The 21,285-nt window shown below is 38.7% G+C and overlaps 4 protein-coding genes across 5 annotated transcripts; 2 read left to right on the forward strand and 2 right to left on the reverse strand.

Moving 5' to 3' along the window:
• Positions 1-417: 417 nt before the first annotated feature.
• Positions 418-4,125, reverse strand: rchy1 (ring finger and CHY zinc finger domain containing 1). Of its 2 annotated transcripts, XM_080852037.1 has the most exons (9): positions 4,057-4,125; positions 3,399-3,518; positions 3,124-3,239; positions 2,809-2,887; positions 2,639-2,683; positions 2,220-2,278; positions 2,089-2,118; positions 1,775-1,895; positions 418-1,475 (listed from the first exon to the last, which is right to left on the reverse strand). In XM_080852037.1, the coding sequence occupies exons 1-9, from the start codon at positions 4,108-4,110 to the stop codon at positions 1,305-1,307; spliced, it is 795 nt and encodes a 264-aa protein (XP_080708163.1). In that variant the 5' UTR covers positions 4,111-4,125; the 3' UTR covers positions 418-1,304. The 2 variants fall into 2 exon arrangements, with proteins under 2 accessions (XP_080708163.1, XP_080708164.1); XM_080852038.1 differs by lacking the exon at positions 2,089-2,118.
• Positions 4,126-6,418: 2,293 nt separating this feature from the next.
• On the forward strand, positions 6,419-9,520 carry kcnv2b (potassium channel, subfamily V, member 2b; the record flags this gene model as incomplete). The annotated part of the gene is made up of 2 exons (XM_080852059.1): positions 6,419-7,720; positions 9,251-9,520. The coding sequence occupies 2 exons, from the start codon at positions 6,419-6,421 to the stop codon at positions 9,518-9,520; spliced, it is 1,572 nt and encodes a 523-aa protein (XP_080708185.1).
• A 567-nt stretch (positions 9,521-10,087) lies between these two features.
• Positions 10,088-11,706, forward strand: atp5meb (ATP synthase membrane subunit eb; the record flags this gene model as incomplete). The annotated part of the gene is made up of 4 exons (XM_080852636.1): positions 10,088-10,214; positions 10,604-10,658; positions 11,296-11,394; positions 11,681-11,706. The coding sequence occupies exons 1-4, from the start codon at positions 10,179-10,181 to the stop codon at positions 11,704-11,706; spliced, it is 216 nt and encodes a 71-aa protein (XP_080708762.1). The 5' UTR covers positions 10,088-10,178.
• A 2,016-nt stretch (positions 11,707-13,722) lies between these two features.
• idua (alpha-L-iduronidase) lies at positions 13,723-20,121 on the reverse strand (the record flags this gene model as incomplete). The annotated part of the gene is made up of 14 exons (XM_080853212.1): positions 20,003-20,121; positions 18,864-19,004; positions 18,682-18,764; positions 18,452-18,559; positions 18,250-18,345; positions 16,239-16,441; positions 15,943-16,122; positions 15,551-15,767; positions 15,207-15,416; positions 14,984-15,105; positions 14,740-14,865; positions 14,372-14,448; positions 13,985-14,085; positions 13,723-13,823 (listed from the first exon to the last, which is right to left on the reverse strand). Exons 1-14 carry the CDS (start codon positions 20,116-20,118, stop codon positions 13,723-13,725), a joined length of 1,881 nt encoding a protein of 626 aa, XP_080709338.1. The 5' UTR covers positions 20,119-20,121.
• Positions 20,122-21,285: the final 1,164 nt, after the last annotated feature.

The following is a 21,285-nucleotide window of genomic DNA, read 5'->3' on the forward strand; positions in this document are numbered from 1 at the left end:
TAAACTTCTTTCTATATAAACCTTGTGCAATGTGTTTAATATTGCTTCTCTCTCGTCTTCTGCAGTGTGGGAGTGAGCACGGGCTATCTCTCTCTCTCTTCGAGAGAGGGCCCATGTCTCTTCCTCTCTCTGACCTGCCAGGGCGAGGGTAAGCCCAAAAAGCTTGTTGTTGTTGTTCAATAAATAAACGTATATGCAACTCCGGGGTCCTGAGGTAAATTGAGTGAATTTTCACCTAACAGATAACAAGATGGATGTCAGCATAAGGGTACCATAGAAGGAATCTACTTTCCTATAAATTCTATTCCAAAACCATTTCTTACCCATTACCATATCGTGGAATGTGGACTACTCAGAATACAACGGAAAACAACTTAAAAATAGCATGTAGTAATTCAATACAGTATTGCGTAAAATCTTTATTTAAAAATCTTTTTCATTTGTTACATAATGTAGTTGTTTTCAAAACTGAATTCAGGTTGCACGTTTAGCTTTCTTTTATTAATTCAAAAAGCTTTAGGTTCAAAAGATTGTGTGACCACCAGATGACAAGCAGCCGAGACATTTCATACCACACTTTTCCTCCCATTTAAGATGTTATTTAACTGTTCTAGAGACACAATAAAATCACAGTTCACCTGAACGCTTGGTTTCCATTCTTCATACCATTCAACTGTACAAAACAAATTTAGCTGTAAACAACCGTCAAGGGAAATTCATGATCACGTCCTGTTCCTAAATTATTGTCTTAACATATCCCCACTGTTCTCTGTGATCATTATTTTCATTTTATACATCCTACAACCCTCCACACAAATATGAAACATGGACTGATGCATGTTAATAATGATGTGAATGATGTGATGCAAACAAGGAAAAAGGTGCAGGTCCTTCCCTCCCAGGGGTACCAATGAAAACATCGTAATGTACTGTACTTGCCAGTTGATTTCATAATGGTATTGATGGCTAAGTGACTGGAGTAAATGGAGAGATCTTCTCACTTTTAATTCATCACTACTTCTTACTGACACAGCTCAACTGAAATCAGAACATAGCTTTTTGCCATTTAATGATACAGTTACTGATACAGTTAATGTACTTTTATGTGTTACAGAACTTAAGGGGGTAATGCTCCACTCACAACAGAATCTGTTATTGTGGGTATAAATTCTGATAAAAGTGTCCTGAGATTGTGATCACAGCAATTGAGTTTTCATCGACTCAAACCTTATACATGAAAGCGGCGGGAGTGTGCATCCTTGCAGTCACAGTCTTGACATTGGAGGTTATGAGGGAAGCTTGGGTCAAGGATCGGGAGGTGTATCCTGCTGCTGAGGCTCTTGAGGCTCTGGAGGTTGTGGAGGTTGGATCAGTCCCCCATCCTGTGCTGTGTTGTACGACCCACAACCACCGCACTTTAAACCCAGGACATGGAAGGGCACAGTGCAATGAGCTTGGCAGTCATTGCAAATGATCTAAGAAGGAACAGAAGAATCAACATGAACACAATGCCTGAAAAATGTTGGTAACATAGGTGCCAGTGGCAGCCTCAATAGTAGGAAATAAATGGAATGAAGTAACACATTCCACAATAGTAAACTCCCACACTACCTTTCCACTTCAGTCAAACCTGGACTCAAATGTGCGCAAATGATTGTGTGCAAATTATTATAATCCAGAGATGAGATCTAGATTAACAACAGTTGGTGGTATAAATACAGACTATTATTTCAAGTGTATGTGTATAGAAGTCAATAATCTGTAATAAAAATACCTTGACAGTAGCATCCTGATACTCAGTAGGCATTGGTGACTGGGCGATTTCCTTGTCCCTCTCTTCCCAGTAAGCCTGCATGTCACAAGCAGAGTGCATGCAGAGCGGGCAGCGGTAGGCACTACAGAAGAGGCAATAGAGAAGTGAGTACCATTCGCCATCATTCCCCTCTTATTGGCATACACAAAGGACTCAGTAAACAGATCTACAACTAAATCGAGACCTACAAGTGGTACTGCCACCATACAACTGATTGATATATTAACAATCCATTTTAAATATGCTTTAAGGATCAGCGAAATGACGGCCATTACCCTGTTTTGCACATCGCTATGAAGCAAGTTCTGCAAATGAAAACAGGATTTTTTTAATACTGCATGATGATTTACAATTTGGGGTCACAAAAGTTATAATTGTTGTTAAATTGGCAAAACATAAAACATACTTATGAAGTAAATGGCCACAAGGGAGCACATCAGCTCCTATCCTGGATGTATGGATGTCCTGAAAAACAATTATCGCAAAATCAAATACTACACTTAATGAACAAACAAATACATAATAACAATAAAATAAGTACTTTGAGTCAAGATTTTATTAATAGTAAGCCCTGTGACTAATAAGACAGCTCAACACTAGTCCTGAATGGTTTTATGTGTTTTTATTGTTTTATGTTTTTAAGGCAAAACATTGGAGGATGGGGGGTCCTGACACAAATGCTAAACTTGTATTTGCTCAACATACATTAATCCAACAACATTAGAGACCAATTTTGCTAAAGCAAACAATTCAGTTATCCTACAGAGGATCACAACAGCACCAAGACTTGTAATTACAGATTTTAGGTTTAAAAGATCACCTTACCTCCATGCATACTGGACAATTCTGTCGGGACACATTCTCCACACACTAAAATCAAGAGAGCAAAGCAGATTACTTATGAAACTCCTCCATCATCAGCTTAATCAAATGGAAAATAGTCGATAGTAATTGTTAGTAGTAGTAATTGCAATAGTAGTTGTTTCAATGAATACCTTATGATTGCCTTGAAGATTACAGGCTAAACACAAATTGCACTTTTCACAGTGAAAGTACTTATCCATTGGTCCAATCCTGTGAATATAAAAATAAGGTATGCCAAGATTAATCTCTGCCAGGTTTAAAACCTACACATTTGTTCTCCTTTGGACTGCAATGATGATATACTCCATGGTCACAAGTAATTAAGTATGTATGTAGGTATGTATGTGTGTGTGTTATATGTATGTATTTATGTGATGCTTATGTAACAGCCCAGCAGGAATAAAGTCACATCTGTCAGAACCCTAGTAAACACATAGGCTTCTTACCTGCATATCCCGCAGGGTTTGCAATGATACTGCTTCTTATCCTTGTCAAACAAGTGGCAAATACCGCAATAATACTCCCCAAATGTCACGTTACACTCCTTGCAATCATGCTGTGCCTGAAAAGAAACATTGATGCGATGTCTTACTGCGCCAAACAATTAGCCTTGTACAGTGACTGATAATACATAAACTACTACTACACAACATTTTGGAGAGCATTCTGAAAGTGCAGTTCTTTGACACCCACTATAACTAATCGTAATTTAAGGTGTTACCTCTTGTACCGCATTGCATATGATGCACTGGACCTCCTTAACCTGGAACCTGTCCATTTCATGGTCTTCTTCAGCATCATGACATAATCTGCACACGTAGAACTTTCCACAGCAAGGTGCCTGTATGCAACATGATATTTATTTATAAAAACGACTGTCACTACACACAAACGTGCACAGTAAACCAACACATTTAACTCTATTTCTACGTTCGTGCAATCAACCAGGGGACAACCCATTGCTTCTGAAACTGTTAAAACAGCTAGCTAGTCAGCTAACCCACTAGATAGCTAGCTTGCTACTTCGAAGTCTGATATTAGCTAGTTTCTAATCTGAATGGCCACTTAGATGTCGGTTTTCTGTTGGTACTGGGGATGTGACTGCAAAGGTATTTCTTTGCGAACAGCTTTAGCTAATTACTTAGCTGGATTAAATAGAAACCTTGCTTATTTTACTTGAATGCTAGGTTACTATCATAGCATACTCGCTTTAACGTTGGCTGGGAGTTGCTCGGGTTAGCTTGCTAATTTTGTCTCGTTGCTTGATCGACCCAGATCATCAAGGAGTGGGTTTAAGACATTAAACAGCAGGCACACAAAATAATCAACAAGAAAGTCCATGTATAATTCGATAATTTTGTAAATAAATTAAATCTCACTTTCAGCCGGCAGCTGCGCACATAGTGTTCACACCCCGCTTCGGTGGCAGCCATATTTTGTATTGACCCGATTTGCCTTAACTTTACCGGTCAAATTTAGAACTGACAAGACATCTCAAAGTGCGCAGCAACACGTGGGCCTGTAAACACTTAAAAAGCGTTGTGCATCATGTATTAAATTATTAATATTCACATGCCTGAGCATCTCAACTGTTCTACATAGATAGACTCTCAGCCACACAAGGGGGTCTTTTAAAATGCAGGTATTTGCCAGAGAAGGTGCAAGTCTGTAGCTAAGTTAGTAAGTCTGTGGGCAGCTTGGATGTAATGGTTCCACCTTGCATTACCGATTCAGCATTGTGTGTTTTTTTTATTATGCAAAGCCAACTGAAACCGATTATGATATGATGCAAAACGTGTTTTAACGTGGTTTCTTTTCATTTTTAGGAGGAATAAGCTGTGTTTTATCTTGTCATGTTTTCTTCTATTTAAAAAATAACCCTACATATTTTCCCTGAAGAATGATTGACATTCAAATATAGCCAACAATATTAATATAAAACAGGTTTCATTACATTTGCTTTAGTTATTACGTTTAATGTGTGTGTGTATCATAAATTCATAGCCTTCAAGTTCAGTAGATTTTTTTGGAATAGTCTCCCTTATAAAACAACACCCAAGCATGGTCCTCTACAATCAATTGCTAGACCAATAACATGTCTCTGTAAAACAAACCTAGGCCCTCTTAAATCAACTGTACAGCAACAGAGGGATTGTGCATCTGCCACACAGAGATTAGAAACTTGTACATTGTCCTCCTGTTGTCCTGAAATGATAACTGTCTCTAATCTGATCTTTTGAAGGGGTTAATCTGTTAAGCATGCCTAAGCTACTCACAGAGCAATGCTAAACATTCACAAAATAGATTAATTGGTATAAAATGTTAAACAGTGAAATAAGTTGAACATCATTTCCACCCTGAGAGAAGAGGTTGAGGTGGTGGAGGGATGCAAAGACCTGGGTGTTCATCTTGACAAGAGTCTGGAATGGAAATACAACAATACTGCTGCCTACAGAAAGGGACAGAGCAGACTCTACTTTTTGAGGAAACCTACATCTCTTTCAATGTGTGCAGCTAGCTGGGGTGGCGTGTGCAATTTTATTTGCAGCCATCTGTTGTGGCAACAGCATCAGAGCCACTAAGAAGTTGAACAGACTGATTAAGAAGGTTGGGTCAGTGCAAGGGACTTCCCTGGAGCCTTTGGAGCGGGTTGTGTAGAGGAGGAGGTTGCCCAAACTGCTTAACTTATCCTTAAGCTTTGCTGTAATGAGAACCATTACAGCCATAACATGTCCTGTGTGTGGCTGGTCAAAACGTTTCTGACCCACATAGCCCAAGACTTCCCCAGCAGACCCAAATCCTTTGGCAAGTTGAACTCTCACGCCATCGTACACTGAGTCTGGACATGTATGGCTTTGTATGGTATGCAGATGTATGAATTATGTAATGGTTCTCTTCTTTGTTTTTATGCTGTTAATACGATTTCTCCAATACCATAATCCTATTTCAGAATTCATTTATGGCAAAGCGTGCGAGATAAGAAGTCATATATGAAAAGGATTTTTTTCTTTGCCCTTAGTTTTAGTTACTTTGATTCATGGATTCCGTGACACCGATCAGGACCCATTTCCTGAGAGGCTTGCTTCTTCTTTAATGGAATTACCTTCTTTAAATGACCCCCTACCCTCAGTACTCTCCTTGTCTAGATGACTTTGCTCTTTGTCATAATAGTATATTTTTTATTTTGGAATTATCCTGTTAAACACTATTTTATATTTATAACATAAATAAAGCAATTTCAAACATGAGCGGCATGGGATCATTTTAAGGTTAAATGATAGGAAAATATTCAACAGTTGCTATGTTTTGGGGTTTAATTTAGTTACACAACTAACAGGGAACTGAAAGGAACAATGAACCATTAGTGTTTTATCTTGTATAACAATATGATGAACTGCTGTGTTTTGTCATCAACACATTACCTGTGAAGTTGAACTTGTGGTACCAGAAATGACCCTGCCACAACTAAAAACTCTCACGTCAAGATCAAAGGCACTCATTGAGACAGGACAAAGCTGAGACGTCACAGCAACAGCATGAGCTTAGAGGAGGATAATGGTATTTAAAATGCTCTGTAAGCACATGGGTCCTCCAGACAGCCCTGTGGGACATGCAGCTTTGCATACGGTCACATCCTTTGTGCTTAAATAAGGGGTGCACTAGAGAGAAGTAATACTCTCTGATTTAGATGTTCATGCCTGCTGCCAGTGAGGTCATTTTGCAAAGAGAAAACTTGCCGCAATGTTACATCCAAGAGCCAGAAGACCAAGCCTGTATCCAAATTTCAAAGTTGGTGAACTAGGATATTCCTCCACAGAACCTGTATGCAGCCCACTTCCGTTCGTGAAGGACAGCTGGATCAAACAGTGGAGCTCTGTGAATGACATAGAAGAAGATATTTATGATCTATATGCTGGTGAAGATGAGGACGATGATGTGTTCTTACTACCAGTGTCTTCAACAGTCAGGAACTGCATGCTGAACATCAACGTTGGTGGCAAGTCCTATCAGATCGCGCATGGGGTTGTTGCCAGGTATCCGAAGACTAGACTTGGCAAGCTTGCCACCTACACAGACCCCAACAAGAAGCTGGACCTCTGTGATGATTACATTGTTAAAAGCAACGAGTATTTTTTCGACCGGGACCCAGACATATTCAACAGCATCTTCAATTTCTACAGGACTGGAGTGCTCTGGATTAAAGATGAGCTGTGTCCCAGAAACTTTCTGGAGGAAATCAATTACTGGGGCATTCGTATCAAGAACTCCCATCGCTGCTGCCGCATCATGTTTGAGGAAAGACACGATGAGCTGGATGAAGAGTTGAAAATCCAGAAGGAGCTACTGGCTGAGATGGATGCTGAGGAAAATGAAGAGGTATTTCGGGGTATGATAATGGGATCCACACGGCGAAAGGTCTGGAATATAATGGAGAAACCTTTTTCTTCAGTGCCTGCCAAACTCATTGCAGTGGCCTCAGGTATGTTTGTGTTGATGTCACTGGTTGCAATGACACTGAGCTCTGTGGAGGACATGCAGTACAGGAGTGCAACAGGCGAACTAAGTGGGAAAACTCATTGTGAATATGTTGAGAGTGTCTGCCTTGCCTTTTTCACTATGGAATATCTTCTGCGGCTAGTGTCAACACCAGACCTGAAATGGTTTGCAAAAAGTATACTAAACACGGTGGATTTGATCGCCATTTTACCACATTACCTGCAAATGATTCTGGAATGCTTTGACAGCCAGGACTTGGCTAAACCTGGCAGTGACCTGAAGACAATAGGCCAAGTGGACAAGTTAGGTCAGCTGCTGCGTATTATGCGACTAATGCGCATCTTCAGGGTTCTCAAACTTGCTCGTCACTCAACAGGGCTGCGAGCTTTTGGCTTCACTCTGAGACAGTGCTACCAGCAGGTTGGGTGCCTGCTTCTTTTTATCGCCATGGGCATCTTTACCTTCTCTGCTATGGTCTACTCCGTTGAGCATGACGTCCCTCAGACTAACTTCACTAGCATTCCACATGCATGGTGGTGGGCTGCAGTAAGTATGAAAACATGGTCAGATACATCAGATACAAAATAAAAAGTGCAACAGCGTCTGGAAATTAGTTTAGTTTGATTTCTGTCTGAAGTCGGCACATGGGAGAAAATTAGACAGTTCAAGTCTGTTGAGAGTACACTTAAAAAAGTAAAGCAATCAAAAAGTGGTTTTCATTTTATGCACTTACAGTGAATATGACCTTTAGTGTACTACTCACTTATATTACAAGTAGCAATTCCTCTATTGTAGCAAAATGTGTACAGAGTCTGAATTAATGTTATGAACCACAAAACAAAGTGTTTCTTACTGAGTAGTAGAGAATATGGTATTTAACAATGTAAGTGAACATCCAAATGCAGAGTTTTGACTGTGGGCAGTGGTGTAGTGGTCCCTGGAGAAGTGGGTATACTCTTTAATTTTTTTAGCAGCCCATACAGCACAGGATAAACGCCCTGTTTTGAGAAGTGGGTATACGCAATGCTGACTGAAAAATAAGTACTCCGTATACCTGCGTATACCCTGGACTACACCACTGAATGGGTTATTGACCATGAGTTACTTAGCTAGGTAATTTCCTACCCTTGCTGGCTATCTTGAATAGCTATATGAATTATATGATTTTCTCTGGTGAGTAGCCACTTCCATATAAAAATGACTACATAATGTATAGGTAAATGGCCAGAAGATTGTTCTTTACCATAAGGAAAAAAATAAGAAGACAAATTCAGATGGCATGATGGTTGATGTTAAGTGTTGATGTTTCTGTGAACTCTCCGTACATTCATGATTGGCTTTTATGGTGTCTTTATTGACTGTATCTGTATCAGAGTATCTCACTACTTGTTATAACTACAGAAATAGTATAAATCATTATCATCTTTCTTGCTGTAAGTTTGGGTGGCAGCATAAGATGAAATATCAATTCACACGTAGGAAAACTGTATCACACTTTGTGAATGCTGTAAAAGCACGCACTTACATTTACTTTGTCATTAGGCTTAGCATAGTTTAGCATTGGGTTAATCATTGTAATAAGACAATACATTTTGTCAACATTGGGCCATTATCTGATTCATGTGGAATATCTTGTGCTTTTTAAATCACATTTGTTTACTTTGGAGCTCTTGTATTAAAAGAGCCAGGGCACCAATTAAAAAGCTTAGCCTAACTCAACTCATTGCCTAATTTTGAAAATGCTAAAGGTGGGCAAGGGGTTGAGTGTTTACTCCATTCAAATGTATGTATATCATGGCATAGATACTGTACCAACTAGTTGAATTGACGTCAGCTTTGGCCTTGGATGATTTTAAACAGTAGATGGCAGTAGTGGAGCCTTTATCAACCTATCAAATACAGATTTTTGTAAAAAAAAAAAAAAAAAAGAATGTTTTGTCAATATCAACACCAGAATTGATGTTTTTCATCACAGTACAGTAATTTAATTTATTTAACAGTAAAACAAAAACCCTCACATGTAGGCTAAAGTGTACTCAACCTCTTCAACAAACTAAATGTCTTTCTCTTTTGCAGGCTAGTATTTCAACAGTAGGGTATGGAGATGTATACCCAGAGACCCTGTTTGGACGGATCTTTGCTTTTGGTTGCATTTCTTTAGGAATAATATTGAATGGTATGCCGATATCTATGCTCTTCAACAAGTTCTCAGACTACTATTCAAAGCTCAAGTCCCACGAATACACCACAAATGTAAGGAACAGAGGGAAACTGAGGTTTGTCAAAAGGGCAAGAAGAGGAATGACAAGAATCTGCAAGAACAGCATTTCCTATAACACCAACTAAGACTCAGCCTTACGAAATGTATTAAAGAACTCTGGATGAATAAATAATTCTGCTGCATATTTTACTGAAAAACAGTCTTACAATCTTACAAGCCTGCATGTTTTGGGTGCCAACGGAAATAACTTATAATAATAAACTGTTGTAAATGGTTTGTGCAGACAAGACGTTGATGATCATTTTAACTTTAATAATTACATGCATTTTAAAGATGTATATTATTTCTTTCTTACCTTCTTAAAATATATCGTGCAAGTTTATGTTAAGTATGTGTGACACATATGAGAATTTAGGTCATATTGCCTTTTTCAAATAAAATTCAAGTCCCAAAATAATTTTACATTTATAACATGTATCGCCACATTTTGTGAATTCATTTTGTCTTAATTTTCCGTTAAGTATGTGTTCTGTTTTACAATAAAGCTATGTTTATCTAATTTAATCTGATCTCTCAAATTCAAAACTCTCTGTTTAAAACGTCTGTGTTTGAGCGACGCCAGATATTACTTTCCTGCCATCCTTGTGCAATATCTTCAGTCCTGCAGGTGGCACTAGCCATATCTATGTAATGCTAAAATCGACACCACAAAAGAAGACAGCTGCTGCTTACTGCATTGGGCTCTAGTTGACCTCTGCCGAGCGTTGCTGGATAGACGGTACAATGGTTCCTCCAGTCGCAGTTTCACCACTCATTAAGGTTTGTAAGTGTATTAGAATTTACGACGAACTTGTTCACACATGCATAACACTTTTCGAGATAACTTTGTGAGTGCGAACGTTACGACTAGCATTCTTCAATGAGTTGTTACAGGCTAGCTTATTGCATTCACAATCTAGAAATACGTAATGTATTCGAAAGTAATGTTTGAGCTATAGATAACAATTTGCACTATCTTTAGCTTTTAACAACGACAATTACAATGATTTAAGGGTGACAACTGATAAACTTAATGCACAAGCAAAATTAGCACGCACACTGGCGTCAGCTACGAAGCTAGCTGGATTGAATGGAAGTGTGGCTGTATTGACAGACTTGTTTAAATGTTGTCATCCTGACTATCTCTATCATTATATTCTGACTTACAGACAGCCCGGTGGTCTGCATTAATTGCAGGAATCGTCTACGGAAAAAGGAGATATGGTGAGTTGCTGTTTATTGTAATGTTATGTCCCATAGAAGAATACACTAGCTAACATGGCTAACTGGCTAATGCCATTGCTAGCGACTTTTGAGACCTTGACTCTTTGAAGGGCTGTGTTACATAATGTTTTATATATATAATGTTGAGCATATAATTGAGGACATATGGGTAGGGTTGTAGCATAGCAAGATCTCAGTCTAGTGATTTCGAACTCTTCCTCTCAAATAAGTTAAGCCAAAAGTTAGGAGTGAAGAGAAATTGCGTTGTTCAAATTCGAGTCTACTTGTGTGGAAAGTGAAACCTGACCAATTGTCAAATAAATAAAGCTTCAAGGAACATGTAGTGATTTTAGTAATTTTAAGGTATCAGTGGAAAGATCCCGTTGTCCATATTCCCAATATGCATGTGCATGGCAGGCTATATCTTGATTATGGCATTGTCGTAGGTGAAAAGGGAAAAATGGGCAATATAAAGCCTGTAACTGAGAACATACATGTATAGAATGCAAAAGACAATTAAAATTGATGGTGGGGGGACGGGGGACGATGACGACGACATCATGCTTTTTACTCATTAGTGTAAGAAAATGTTGGATTTGTTTTGCTGTGTTTCAAAGTCAAATATTTTGTTCTATAGATCATCTGAAGCCAATTGCCGCAGAAGAGAGGAGGGTTGAGGAGGAGGAGAAAAAGATTCGTGAGGAGAATGAGCGCATTGCCAAGGAGCTAGCAGAAGGTAGAAGATTAAATCTGTTAAACATATTCTATACGTTATACATGGAGGCATATTGTGTGAACTATACCTAAAACGCCTTGATAAGACTTAAGTTCCCACATATGATTACTGTGCACTATTTAAACCCAGTATTAAGAGAGTTAAAGTTGTACACCAATGTTGAAAATGGCCTTAGTTATATTGCGTGTATTGTCAGTGTATGCACTGTCTGTGTATTGGCACAATGGAAAATCTGTAGTTTTTGCCCTGTTGATAATTCAATGTTCTTTTGTTGTTGTTCTTATAGCAAGCGAAGAATCCATTCTGAAATGAACGGCCTAAGGGAATTGAACCCTCTCCATTCCCCCTTCAATCAAGGTGGTCTCCTACTCATTGGCTAGAAGAGATGAATTCATGAATGATGGTTATATTTAATTTCATACACAAGTCCCAGTTGATATAAACCGAATTTAAGAGATGTCTGAACATTTTGTGTTTATCCATGTATTTCTGGTTTGTAAACCCACCATGTGGAGCCCCTTGCATACGTTGAACCTGTCTTTATATTAAACTATAATTCAGCCCCTGAAATACACACAGGGCATGAAGGAAAAATCCCGTTTCAGTAATAAATGTAAATTAAAAAATAAAAATGATTTGAAATCGTAAACATCCTGTTGTATATGTTTATTTTAATAGTATCAAAGGGATACAATGTTCAGACAACCAGATGTTGTGTAACTGCTTTTGCACAGATGATTTGGAGTCCATTTAGTAGAACTCACTACACGCATTTATATTTACTGAAGGGTCAGTAGCTTTTGCTTCAGACCAAGCATTTACAGTTTTTGAATGGATACATCTTTATTCTGTAGCATGTTATCCAAATGACAGCAGGGAAATATATTCCTATCAATTACTCTTGGTTTTTGTAGGGCTTTGATGCCACATGCTGTGATTTCTATGGGAGAAAGTCTATGGAATTGTCAAGAATGAATGACTACCAGGACCTCACCGTTGGTTAAATAAAACAAGTTTTTTGCTGTTTGTGAAAGGATGAGGTGATTTAAGGGAAGTAAAAAAGTAATGTATGAAAACCTTAATATCCCATTGATCATACGTTATGGGGTAAAGAAAGTGATGTGGATAATGATATTATTGAAAGGATTACTTTTTCCAAGGTTATTACAGAGAATGCTGGAAATTCTAGAATATTATTCTCAACTTTTGACCATGTACTCCACACTGCCCCTACTCCTCTGCACCAAAATGTGAAGAACTCACACTGTTCTTTAATGACAAGATAACTTCAATTAGAGCCAGTATATAAACGCAGATGGCCTCAGAAAACACTGTAAAAAAGTTGCGACCATGGAAATTTCACCTGCATCACATTGACTGGACTTGATATTGACAATGTGTCTTGAACCCCATCGAAAATCTCTGGTGGGATTTAAAGAAGGCGGTTGCAAAACGCACACAAAAGAATATTACTGAACTGGAGGCTATTGCCCATGAGGAATGGGCTAATATTCCTCAGGAACGCTGTCAGAAGCTGGTGTCTGGCTATGCATCACATTTGCAGCAAGTCATAACAGCAAAAGGGTGCTCTATTAAGAACTGAAGATGCTTGTCATGAAGGGGTTGAATAATTTTGAGACTGCAGTAAATTCATTAGTCATTAAAAGTAGCATTTTGTGTTGAATTTTGATAAAACCCCTTGAATATTAGTTTCATTAAACTACTTGAACAATTCTTGTGTAACTTGTTTATTGCAAACAGCTGAGAAATTTTATATTTTGCCAATAAACCTAAGGTGCAATGGGGGTTGAATAATTTTTGCAACTGTACATCTTTCCATAACAGGAGGATTTCAGAGTTTTTAGACATCATTTTGTTTTGTTATGCGCAAGAGCTGAGTAGTAAATCCCAAACAGAAGATGACTACACTGAATGAGCAGAACCTTGTTTATTAACAAAGAGGATTTACAAACTGTTCAAAAATGTTCCCTTGTTACTATCCTATCCTGATCTAAAAAAATTAAAATTGTGCAAATGCATATATCATGTGTGCAGCTGGTAGAAAAATACATTCAAGTCATAATCAGTCACCAAAAATAAATGCAGCAACAATGATTCAGTATGTCAAATGATGAAGAATCAGCAGCAATGATTCAGTATGTCAAATGATGAAGATGCAGCAGCAATGATTCAGTATGTCAAATGATGAAGATGCAGCAGCAATGATTCAGTATGTCAAATGATGAAGATGCAGCAGCAATGATTCAGTATGTCAAATGATGAAGATGCAGCAGCAATGATTCAGTATGTCAAATGATGAAGATGCGTTCACTGGCCCTCCACATATTTCTCTGTTAGTGAAAACTCCCCAGGTCTTTCCCAGTAGTCTATTGCTCGTACTCTGTAGAAACCAGACACTTCCATGTTTTCTGTTACAAAAAACAAAGAAACACTCAGGCATGAAGAGGATATGTGTACAACAGGTACAGTAGATTGTTGTGCTAAATTTGTTTCTTAAGGTACAAAAAAAGGCAATGGGAAACATGAACACAATTTTTTTTACACAGCTTCACTTTAAACATGTGGTTACCTGGTGAATATGCATATGAAGTAAAGATGGTATTGCAATCATTAATCCTTTGGAATTTGTCCATGTCCCTTGAGAACTCTATCTCATAGGATTTAATGCACCTAGGAATGAAAGTAGAAGAGAATCTTATTGATATAGCACAAGGTCTTACTCTTCCCCATAGGACAGGCATGTGCACTTTATATGCCTCCTTAGAAAAAGAACCAGTTTGACTTTAAGATGATGAAATGAATCAATGGTTTGGAGACTAGATAGTACAATTATGAGATGATCAAGGTCATTCCTTGTTCATTTGCACAGACAACTGCACATCCATCCAGATTTTGTTTATGAAGAACTGGACACTTATTTTCAAAAAGTCTAAACAAGATGATGCATAAAACTTACTTGGAATTAATACAATGATCCTTCCATATAATAAGAACTTGGCCCTTGGTGATGGGAATGAAACGTAGGCTGTTTGCCTAGGGAAAAAAACCTCATGTTTAGCAATTCAATTACATTTGATTTATATAGCACCAAAACAATACAATTGTCTCAATTTTACCACAATGGAGGACAAAGGTTTTAAAAGGCAGCTAAGATGCTTTTATAACCATGCCATTTTGAAATCACATTTTCCATAGTATTAATACACCTGCCATGTGTTCATTATCTTTCAGTGTTGAAAGAAAAAGTATGAGTGGCAAGTGTTGTCCATGAGACTTAATTAGGCAGCCAAAGACAGATCTTACAGTGGTGTAACAGACACTGACCTGGCCTGGCACAGCGCTGGGTTTGGCACAAACATGGATAAGGAGGATGGATGGGATTGGCAGGTTTGCCCTCAGGGTTACGCCATCCCCATCAGGAAATGGCAGAGGCCCTTCCATCACTGGATCCTTACAATTAACAATGCAACAAAACATAACAAAATCAGGAACAGTATCAAAGCTGAGGTAAAGGTTTTCAACATTGTTGTTTTTCCAAAAGCTAAAGCTGCAGTTTGGATTTAGGTACCTCTAGAAGCCTCAGTTGCCTGAACTGCTCCACTGTAGGGAAATCTGGGCTTCCCATGCGTTGCCACAGCTGGTAAGGATTTGTGGAATTATTGTCCAGGTAGTATGTGACATACACAAGTCCTGTAATAAGAATCAACTCCATCGATCACTTCAATTAGTCAACTTTACGTATTACGTCCCTACAGAAATCCAATATTTCAAGACAAAATCTAAATACAAACCTTGTTGAGTAGGGAAACCTTTGAGCTGGATTTGGATCTGATCAACAGCAGAAGAGGAACTGTTGTCCTTGCTGTTGTATATGACAATCGTGGACTGCCAACTGTCAGAGGTCCCAGTAATCGTTGGTGTATGGGTGCTTGCAAGGACTCCAACTGTATTGTTCTCAGATGCTTCATCTGACAGATTTTGAGCTAGTACTTGCGTTTCTCCTGAAACCCCAATAAAATTTTGTGTGTCAAACATTTAAAGAAACCTCATAAACCATTAGAAAACGAAATAAGTACATGGAAAAGGACAGTAACCACTACTACACTACTTTCAAATATCAGAAAGACTAAAGTACCTAACAATGCCAGCAATCCCATAACAGTCAAAACAGGTTTCCTTAGCAACTGCACATGAGGTGGCTTGGTGTTGTTGACCTGGAAACGGGCTGTGAGGGTGCGCTGGGTGAATGGGTAGGGATGGTAACTAAGGAAGGCGTTGTCGTTGCTCAGGAGAGTGTAATTGATGTTGTTGTCGGGGTCGGCTATGAGCAAGTCCTGGTGCTGATAGATCACCTACGTGACAAATTGACGAGGTTCCCATAGTTCTTAATAGGGAACTTCAGTACATCATGGGATCAAAACTATCAGGGATATTCAATCACAGAATGTGTGTACTACTCATCGTTAAGTCAGAGGTCTTTATCAGTTTAACATGTTTTATTGGCCAACTCTAAATTTCTTTCTCTACCTTTACCACCATTGCAGCATAGGTCACATCTGCTCTCCACGTCTGTGGTTTTGACCAGCCCACAAGTGGATCTGCCTCATCATTATATATGGGTTTGGATTGAAATAGGGGGAAATGCTTCTGAATCTCTTTCACAGTATCAGTCTCCTGTTGCAGTATTGGTAAAGAGTAGCCCCCACCCTGCAAAAATAAGAAAGGCACTCCATTAAGCAGTTAGGATTCACTTTTTGGCCACTAGACATTTTAAATGGTATGCGCAAGAAACATCTCCATTTGACTTCCCATCCAATTTCTACCTTTTTGTGCAGGGCGATATAATCAAGTCGAACACCTCTCTCTCCAGTGAAATAGTTTGTTCCATTATAACAGTGGTTCAGCATGGCCCAGCAGAATGGTGAGTGGGGAGGGGAGTGACAGGAGTCTCCAGGACCCCCGAAACGTAAAGCAGGGCTGGCTGCCCGTAAGCCTTCAGAGCAAGCATCATAATAATTCAGGAACCCTGGAGGGGTAGGGACAATGTTGTTACAGATACATAGAGGTATATCCTTTTCACGGACATAAATGTAATATACAGCCGCGGAAAAAATTAAGAGACCACTTCAAAATTATCAGTTTCTCTGGTTTTACTATTTATTGGTATGTGTTAAAGTAAAATGTACATTTTAGTTGTATTCTATAACCTACTGGCAACATTCCTACCAAATTTCAAATAAAAATATTGTCATTTAGATCATTTATTTGCAGAAAAATGACAATTGGTCAAAATAGCAAAAATGATGCAGTGTCTTCAGATCTCGAATAATGCAAAGAAAACAAGCTCATATTCATTTTTAAACTACACAATACTAATGCTTACACTTAGGAAGAGTTCAGAAATCAATATTTGGTGGAATAACCTTGATTTAAAATCACAACTTTCATGTGTCTTGGCATGCTCTCCACCAGTCTTTCACATTGCCGTTGGGTGACTTTATGCTACTCCTGGCGCAAGAATTCAAGCAGCTCGGCTTCTTTTCATGGCTTGTGACCATCCATCTTCCTCTTGATCACATTTCAGAGGTTTTTTATGGGATTCAGGTCTCGAAATTGGGCTGGCCATGACAGGGTCCTGACCTGGTGATACTCCATCCACACCTTTACTGGCCTGGCTGTGTGGCATGGAGCATTGCCCTGCTGGAAAAAACACTTCTCAGAGTTGGGGAACATTGTCAGAGCAAAAGGAAGCAAGTTTTTCTTCCGGGTCAACGTTGTACTTTGCCTGGCTGAGGTTTGTAAAAGACCATAAGGATTGAAAAAGCGGACTGGAGGTTCTTCTAAGTTCGTCTTCTCTGATGAGTCCGATTTCACAGTAGGTGCAAGACTCTCTGGCTGGTAGGCCTCTCCAGGTCTCCGTCTAACCATCAGATGACCATGGGTTGGGCAAAGCTGAAAATTGGACTCATCAGAGAAGACGAACTAGAAGACCCTCCAGTCCGCTTTTTTCAATCCTTATGGTCTTTTACAAACCTCAGCCAGGCAAAGTACAACGTTGTCCCGGAAAAAAAACTTGCTTCCTTTTGCTCTGACAATGTTCCCCAACTCTGAGAAGTGTTTTTTCCAGCAGGGCAATGCTCCATGCCACACAGCCAGGCCAGTAAAGGTGTGGATGGAGTATCACCAGGTCAGGACCCTGTCATGGCCAGCCCAATTTCGAGACCTGAATCCCATAAAAAAACCTCTGAAATGTGATCAAGAGGAAGATGGATGGTCACAAGCCATGAAAAGAAGCCGAGCTGCTTGAATTCTTGCGCCAGGAGTAGCATAAAGTCACCCAACGGCAATGTGAAAGACTGGTGGAGAGCATGCCAAGACACATGAAAGTTGTGATTTTAAATCAAGGTTATTCCACCAAATATTGATTTCTGAACTCTTCCTAAGTGTAAGCATTAGTATTGTGTAGTTTAAAAATGAATATGAGCTTGTTTTCTTTGCATTATTCGAGATCTGAAGACTGCATCATTTTTGCTATTTTGACCAATTGTCATTTTTCTGCAAATAAATGATCTAAATGACAATATTTTTATTTGAAATTTGGTAGGAATGTTGCCAGTAGGTTATAGAATAAAACTAAAATGTACATTTTACTTTAACACATACCAATAACTAGTAAAACCAGAGAAACTGATAATTTTGAAGTGGTCTCTTAATTTTTTCCGCGGCTGTATATTAAAATATATTATAAATACCTTAAGTAATATATAAATATAAACACAAGTGTAAGAACATTGTATAATATGAGATGCATGACAGTACAATCCCATGAAATACCTTGAATGGAAACAGTGACATTGTCAAAGTCATGATTGTTCGGCTCATTCCATGTTTCAAAATTCCACTGTGAGACATATCCGAGGCCATACTTCCCTGTAAAATGCAGATAAGATTATTCATAGACAGGCAAGTAGAAACACAACTCAAATGTTACCAAGTGTCTGGATTCTGGACAGCACAAATGTATCGTGAAACTCACCAATGTACCTCACAGCAATATGATAGACCAGGTTTCGCCAATCAATCACTTGTCTCTTATCCTCAAAATCATGAAAGAAGTTGGACACACTACCCATCAACTCAAATCCTGGAAAAAAATGATATATCACGCTCTTTATATTTATGTATATTTGAGATTATGCTTGGATTAATATTTGTAATCATTCACATCTTAATGTGCAAAAGAAGAAGAATGTCCAATGCCTCAACCTGGCTTAAGACCATTCTGCCACAGCTGATCAATCAATTTATCCAGATTTGTGAAATTGTACCACGTCTCTCCATTGGCAACCCTATTGAATGACACAAAACAAAATGAACACAATAATGGACAGTAATGTTTCACCAAGAATAACTTAAATACGAAAGAATCCTCCCCCTCTGATACTCACTGTGCTGTAACAAGTTCAAGGAGCCAATGGATCCGCACCTGCTGAATCCCACGGTGGGGTGCTGAGCCAATGTAGGCCAAATTCAACTCCTGATCCCTGCTCAGGTCATACAGATCTGCTTTGGTGTGAGGAAGAGGGGGGCTGGGGGATAAATACATATATACAAGTAAAGTATAAACACCTGAACAATATAAAAGAGTGGAAAGTTGATACATAAAACACTGACTGGCATACAAACATGATTGTTCACGCGTATAAGTACACGTAAACATCATTGTCATTATAGTTCGTTTGGGCCAGGAAGGGAATGATTTTTTAATTTATTATATTTTACCATTGCTTCTCTACAGTAATTGACTAAACTAGATTTCTCCAAAAGGTAGCTTTGGTATAAGATAGTACAACTTCATCCGATATTAAAGCAGCAATACGGAGTTTCTTGTCCAAAACTAGTAAACTAATTACCTAAAAGGCATGCCAACACACTATCTGGTGTCTTTTGGCAGTTTAGCTGGAAATATCATGCATGTGAAAGCTTTTCTTCCATTTTTGCAGGGTGTACCAGCCCGTTACACAGAACTACATAGGGCATATCCTGGATGGCTAGTGGGGAAGGCACATGTGTTTATCTGTCCTTCACATGACCATATGCTATCAAAATGAATTTGAGGAGGGTACCAAAACTAGTTGCCTGTAAAACCATATCTCAAAAAGTGTCAAATTGTTGCATAGTGTTACTTTAAGTAATTCATAACGTTAGCTTGCAACGATATGATTTCAAAGTAGCTTTTCCAAAACTGATTTTGTACAAAGACGTATGCATATCCCAGCTGAATGTTTTAGATGTAGACTAGGAAAAGTAATGTAAAGGTTTTTTTTAAATAAGTGGCTGGGAGAATCAATTGGCGTTTGTAGCATTTGGCTTACATCAGGTGTGTAAACGTAACATTGCAATAAAGGCATTGTAACATAATGTACATGTATGGAATGTCATCAGTTCTGTCATCTTTCGAGATCGATGGTAACCTCCTCGTATTGCCCTGGAAGTTGCAGTTCTGTGTTGGAACCATCCCGGTCCTCTCTGCCTAAAATACAACGAGGGTATCTTAAAAGATGCATAACAAACCCCTTCTGCCTACCAGTAGCCGGTGCTCCTCCAAAAATGATTTAAATTCCTCAGCGGTGCTTGGACATCCACAACTATATCAACGTATTTACAAAGAATATCCTGACTATGTATCAGAAGGACCACCATCAATGTCCATAAAGTAAACCTATGAGGTGCTATTTCCATTTTCTGGTCACTGTAGCCAGACAGCGCCACTATAAGAAAGTTCAGGAATGGTTAATCAGTTAAACTGGATTTTTTTTTGTCGCGAAACATTTTCTTCAAACTGTTGTTTGTTTTGCCTCAACGAAGTAGACCCAGTTAAGTGATAACTTCCCCTCGCCAAACCTATAGTAGGCTTACTCTAAAGAAACATCCACGTGCTAAATAGCGTATGATTGCCTATTACATGCGTGTATTGGTTTAAAGTTTAAGTACAATTTTCTATTGTATACATTTTTTTAAATGCTGAGTGGTCTGAATTTTTACTTTAAAACCTGTGTTTTACGGACTTTTAATTTGACAATTATTTGTACAGTCTTTGAGATGTATCGCTAATGTATTGTCGCTGAAGTCACGCTTCTGTATAGTCGGATCAGACAGAGTTCTCCATTACAAATTCTCTGATAACCAGAAGTGCTCTGCTGCCGCAGAATTCCCTGATGTGGATAACTCTGAAGCCAAAGTCGACATGTGCTTATGGCATAATCATTTAGACAGAGTCTACCGCAAAGAAAATGCAGGCCTAGGCTAACCTCAGGGACACACCGGTGCGGATCTCTCAACATCTCAGAGATGTGTTAACACCAGACTTTACTTTTAGCAGCCACTCTCCTACACAGTATGCTGCTGGTCCATTATACTGTATACTGTATGGTCCATTTGTACCCTTTCTCTTGCTTTAACCTTGCTCCAACTATTAAATCTCAGTTAACATTGTACTACCTATACATAAAAAAATCCGTAAAATACAGTAGGCTACTCTGACTGTACTCTACTCTCACTGCACTAGCTTTCCTGAACACATCTCTATGCTGTGTTTTATAAACATGCAAAACAGTGAAGATAATCTAAAATAGTCCACAAACAGAAAACAATAGCCTACTTGTACACCATTTTGGGTGGAATTGTCATTTTAATGTGCTTTCAGTAAAAACATCACATGATGTAGGATAGACCTACTAATCATTTAAATCATGCCATAGAAGACTAAGAAAGAACTTATTTCAGACACTGAATTTTAGTGTCATAAAAAAAGCTTTAACCCCTTTCCCCATTGCTGGCTATGCCTGTTGCTCAGGTGCAGCTGGACGT

The sequence above is a fragment of the Sprattus sprattus genome, assembly GCF_963457725.1.
Source record: "Sprattus sprattus genome assembly, chromosome: 15".
In the NCBI taxonomy this organism is placed as follows: Eukaryota; Metazoa; Chordata; class Actinopteri; order Clupeiformes; family Clupeidae; genus Sprattus; species Sprattus sprattus.